We start from the raw sequence: 6,000 nt of genomic DNA on the forward strand, positions 1-6,000 counted from the left end.
TGATTTGAAGAAGAGGAAGGAATGAAATATAAAGCATGAGCAACTCAGGACAGGCCTGGGTAGTGCTGAAATGGGGGAACATAAAGCACTGCGAGGGCACAGGGTATTTTTTGAGATAGGGTATATCTGGAGAGAAGGTGACAAATAAGGAGATAGGAGAATTCTAAGTACAAAATTCACTTATTCTGAACTTTTTCTATGGATTGGTTCTATACCCAGAAAATGGAGGAGAAAATTTATTATATTTTCTTGAGCTGCACAACCCTCTGCTCCCAGGACACAGCACCCAGCTCAGAAACTGAAATAGCATTTAGTAACTATTCTGTGGATAACAGATGAGATTAGGATGGTATTATGAGTTTTCTAGATCAGTAATATTAGGGATTAGGAAAGGTTTTTATAGGCTAACTTGAGAATCTAATCATGTTACACAACATTGTTTTATGGAAAAATACACTTTAAGTCCCAAAGAATACAACTTTGGGACTATAACCCATATATATAAATCAAGGGCTTCTGGGAGACCAAAATCTGGGTTTACAATATTTAAAAAAAATTAGGGTGCCTTTATGTTTTACAAACATATTTAATACAAGAAATCCATGACTAGCCAGTTCCTCTCATTCTGAGTCAATTTACAAAAAAAACCTGTATTTCCTTAAAACATTGTAGAAAGCAAATGTAAATTGAAAAGCATCCTTGAAAAAGTAGGTATGACTTACTTTCTTGGTAAGAATTCACTTAAATTTAAAAATAAAATGGTCTGGTCTGCTTAAGAAACTCCAAAGAAAGAGGCCTGGTCTCTCCATGTAACATAATCCACTTAATAAAAATGGTCTAATGTTTAGTACAAGCCACTTCTGCAGAATGTTAGGTCCAGTTCTCTATTTCACTTGGCAAAAACAGAAATACTTATCATCCTAGATAATACCTAATTAGAGGTAGTAAAATATGCATTTAGAGTGTTCTAGGGCTTATAAACAAACCACTAAATGTAGTTTTCAGCGTTAAGTTTAATATCAAGTTTTGTTTTATCTATAGATACATAACTTCTCCTAAGCTTCTCTTTCTATAAGGCTTTGATCATAAGCTCAGTGCTTTCTGTGATTTCATTTCCCTTCCCTAACAGTATGCACAGGGAACAGAATTTGGAGATTGAGTCCTGTGAAGTTTGAGGAACTTAGGAAACACCTTGCGCCTGGTATACTCCCCTGTTCCAACCGCAGGCCTTGCACAAAGTAATAAGTGACAGCTATCTACCATTGGGGAAAGGGGCAAGAAAACTTTCTGTCATAGATCCCAGGCAAAGGAACACTACTGCTGAGGAAAAAGTAAAAGCAAAAGCCATCTGCCCCTGCGGAAGGGTCAGAAAACCTGTTTGGGCCCAGGACCTGGCAGTGGTACAAAGCAAAGGTCTATTGTTACTGTGGGAATAGCAGAAATGCTGAGAAAGTCCTATCCCAGAGCCCTAGGAGAACAGGACCTCCAAAGACTGAGGCTGGAGAACTGAGAAATTCCTTCTGCTTCCTCTGTAAGTTTTGCACAGAGTAACAAGCAACAAAAGTCAACAGCTCATTAAACCTGAATTTGAAAAGAAAATTAACTGTATACCCTGGAAAAATGAAAATGACTATTGACTTCTCATCAGAAACAGTGGAGGCCAGAAGAAAAGGGAACAAAATCTTTACATTGGTGGAAAAAAACCCCCCAAAACAAAATAAACCCCTCAACCACAGAATGAGAGAGACAGTGAAAATATCATTCAAAAATAAGAGTGATATAAAGACATTTTCAGATAAACAAGAGTTGAAAGAATTTTTTGCCAGAAGACTTGCAAGAAGAATTGCCAAAGAAAACAGATTGGCAGTTTCTTAAAATGTTAATGCACATTAACAATGTAACTCAGCAATTGTACTCTAGAGAAATAAAAATGTATGTTCACATAAAGACTTGCATACAAATCTTTATTAGTTTTATTTATAATAATCGCAACTAGAAACAACCCAACTATCCATCAACAGGTGAATTGATAAATAAGTGATAGTATATTTCCATATCACTGAATACTATTTAATGATAAAAATGAACGGACTACTGGTCTATGTAGCATGGTTGAATCTCAAAAAACGTTATGCTGAATTTCTTCAAAGAAGCCAGAAAGAAAGGGGTAGCTTATGAATATTTCCATTCATACGAAGTTCTAGAACTGGTAAACCTTATCTACAATAATAGAAATCTAATTAGTACTTGTCTGCGTGGTCAGGTTGACTGCAAACCTGTATAAGAGAATTTTCTGGGTGTTAGACATGTTCCTGACTTTGGGGTAATGGTTACAGGGTGATTACATTTTTCAAAGTCATCGAACAATATATTTTAAATGTCTGGATTTTATTATATAAATTATACCTCAATAATGTTGATTTAAAAAAAGAGATATTATCCTCCTTAGAGTTGTGAAACATTACCTGTATAGATCTGTCTTGTTATCAAACCAATCTGACAAGACCCGAAAGGTAAAGAGGGGAAAACGCTGATGAAGGATATGAAAGCTCACATTTTCAAAGGTGTAGTTAGTCAGAGCCACCTAAAACAAAAAAGACAACCATTATAACAATGCTTATATTTATGTAGCAAATTTGGTTCTAAAAGATCCTAATACCACTTTAAACTTTTCATAGTAGATATGAAAGCTGCTTGTAAAAATGATTTGTTACAACAGTCATAATTAATTCAAAACTATGTATACCTCCTGGTCAGGAATATTTGTAACAAATTATTTAGCTGGAAAAAAAACAGACATGATGAGATTCAACTGGTTATAGGATAGTTTGTTGAAACTACTCCATCAAAAATCCTTATCAGGCCCCCCCAAAATCTCAACTGTATGCATCTCTGAACTATTTCCAAGTACTCTCTCTCCAATTTACCTTATTAATCTGACCCAGTATTTAAACATCCATAGTTCGAGAAACTCCTTCCTACGTCCAGACTAAATTTTTCTTAATATAATAAATTAACGAGGCCAAGCCAAATTAATTTATCTGTCCTTAAGTGCAAAAAATGATAAAATTTTATAATATTCAACCCATATAACATAGTATTTTACTATAGCCATAGACTTTTCTAGCTATTGCTACCATAGGCATAAATAGGAAAAAAAAATTAAAATTCATCAATAACATTAAAGCCTAATACCTCTGTAGTTTGCATTTTATAAAGTAGCCTCTACTTAAGTGTAATAAAAGTAATTCACAAAAAATCATAACTTACATAGTAAGCTGCAGTAATACTCTATAATGATTAAATTGTTATATTGATCTCATCTCTTATTCCCAAACAAAATTTACATAAAGCATCTTACCTCATTTCTCATGATTCTCCAAAGATTTAGTGTAATTCGGCCAACAATATTTATCTCACTCATTGTATCTGATCCATAGTCATCTCTTTCAGCTGAAAATCTGTTCTCAATTTTGTCATCTTGTAGAAGTAAATACAAATCATATCAGGGCTCATGGAAAACAAATTTTCAAGCAAATTATGCCAAAGAAAATGAGAAATTAAATAATAAAAATTAAAGGTAAAGATTAAAGGTGAAAGGCAATTCACAGTCTATTTTATATTGGACTTAGACAGTAATCATTATTTAGACTAATAAAACAATTTTTCTTTCTTAAATTATGAAAGAATCTTGTAAAGTATACACAAAAATCTGTGTGTGTGTGTATTTTTTAAATAATAAACCCTTTTCTCTTTAAATTTGGCAATTTCTGCTGCTACTTTTATAAACACCTAGCATTACAAATTTCTTTAGTGTTAGCATGAAGAAGGTCCATTGTTAAACTGGTCATTTCTTGGAAAAAATAGTAGAGTTTTTAACCAAAACAATTCTCTGAAAATTTGTTGAAATCAATTAATCATATTCATATTCAGGATGAAATTCTCTTAACTACATGTAGAGAACTAGATGAAGAGTTCCTTATAGAAAATAGAATTCTGAGTTTAGTTTCTTAGGACTTGATTTCACCTAGAAGAGAAATTAAAATGTGTTTCTCTTTTATAACACTAGGTATATGTGAATGTTGATTAGAGCCTCTAGAATAATAAAAATACTATATGTTGAATGTTGTATGTTTTAAGAACTTTACCAACATTCTTTTATTTTAATACCACTTCATGATGTTAGCATAATTTTCATTTTACATTACAGAAAATTCTACTCAGATATGTTATATCTTGCCCCATTTCATATATGAGAACTTCTGTTATAAATCACAATTACCTGACTCCAAAGACCATCTACACCCACTCATCCAACTCTCTTTATTTATTTTAAAGAGATGATGTTTGAAAGTTGTTTTTTCTTTTTTCATTTAGCAAACACTTATGTAATATTTACTCTGTTCTCAGGCACTGTTCTTAGTACTTTGTAATCTATGAGGTAAGTTCTATTATCAGCTTCATTTTACAGATGAACAAACTGAGGCATAGATAGGTTAAGTGACTTGCTAGCCGCTAGACAGTGGCATAGCCAGGATTTTTATCCCAGGCATTTTCTCCAGAATCTGCTTTTTACCACTACTATGCTTCCTCCCTTAGCACACCCTTTCTATTGTACCATGTTGTCTCATAAAAATGGTTTCAGCAGTGATTCTGAAAGGACATGAACTTTCATTCACTTGTCTAATCCAAATATGTCCTGCCTATTACAACTAAACTAACAAGTGCACCTGAACACTAGTGCTGCCTCTTCTGAATATTCAGAAACACGCTCCAAAAGAGATGTTGAAAAAACTGAGATATACCACTATTCCTACCACCCAAAGGACACAGAAGCTACAAAAATTTATGCAATGAAAAACTAAAGTATCTCTGCGTGTTCATTCCAAGCTTTTGCAAAGCTCAAAATATCTACTGTCCTTGAATATTCCAACTTCAACCTTTCCTTTTAAATTTGTCAACAGTTAAGACATTTTATTGAAGTCATAACCTCTCCCAGGTGGTCTCCTAATTAATTTGATCAGTTTTGTATTTGGTTTTCACACTCCCAAAGTATATGGTACTTTATTCTAGTTAAACTTTGTGGGGAGTCTCTGAAACAAATTTATTAAAAATTCTGTAGTTATAAAGAAAACATACTTTAAAAAGTGTTTCATAGGGCCAACCCCATGGTGCACTCGGGGGAGTGCGGTGCTGGGAGTGCAGCAGTGCTCCCGCCCGGGTTCAGATCCTATATAGGGATGACCGGTGTGCTCACTGGCTGAGCATGGTGCGGCCGGTCACAAAAAAGCCAAAAAAAGGGCCAGGCCGGTGGCGCACTGCTACAGTGCGCCGCTTGGGAAGCGCGGCAGCGCTCCCGCTGAGGGTTCCCAAAAAAAGGGCCAGGCCGGTGGCGCACTGCTACAGTGCGCCGCTTGGGAAGCGCGGCAGCGCTCCCGCCGAGGGTTCGGATCCCACATACAGACCGGTTCCCGCTCACTGGCTGAGCAAGGTGCGGGAGCAACACCGACGGTTGCGATCCCGTTGCCGGTCCTGGTCCTTTTTTTTTGCGACACTGAGGGTTGCGATCCGTTGCCGGACATGAAAAAAGACAAAAGACAAAAAAAAAATAATAATAAATGTACATATTATATCTGAGAAATATTGAAATAACTATACAATTGTAAAGAACCAAAATCTGTGAAATAAATCTATTAAGAGAAGCACAGGGTAAGTAACTTTTTTGGGTTCGTTTTAGCAGTCATTTCTGAGTAGTAGCAATTTATAAAAATAGACAACTTTTAAATTAAGACAAAATTATTTTCAAAACATTATCAAAAAATGAGTGTACTTAACCAACTCAATTAGTCAATTGGCAAAGCAGAACAAATAGGTGACTGGAATAATAATTCTTGCAGTAACAAGATGTTTTATGAGAGAGAGATTCAGATAAAGAAATTAGAAGAACTGTCTTTATAAGAGTTATAACCTAAGGGATCTGTAATTATCAGGCCTCCTCTT

General features: G+C 34.9%; 1 protein-coding gene across 1 annotated transcript in view; it reads right to left on the minus strand.

Moving 5' to 3' along the window:
• The window catches only part of REV3L (REV3-like, polymerase (DNA directed), zeta, catalytic subunit), a 110,181-nt gene that overhangs the window by 31,647 nt on the left and 72,534 nt on the right, over nucleotides 1-6,000 (minus strand). Inside the window, exons 19-20 of the mRNA XM_008584529.1 lie at nucleotides 3,362-3,480; nucleotides 2,466-2,584 (exon numbers count right to left, since the gene is read on the minus strand). Coding sequence (XP_008582751.1) covers nucleotides 2,466-2,584; nucleotides 3,362-3,480 — 238 coding nt within the window. The remainder of the gene's footprint in view (nucleotides 1-2,465; nucleotides 2,585-3,361; nucleotides 3,481-6,000) is intronic.

The sequence above is a fragment of the Galeopterus variegatus genome, unplaced genomic scaffold (genome assembly GCF_000696425.1).
Source record: "Galeopterus variegatus unplaced genomic scaffold, G_variegatus-3.0.2 Scaffold3300, whole genome shotgun sequence".
NCBI classification, from domain to species: domain Eukaryota; kingdom Metazoa; phylum Chordata; class Mammalia; order Dermoptera; family Cynocephalidae; genus Galeopterus; species Galeopterus variegatus.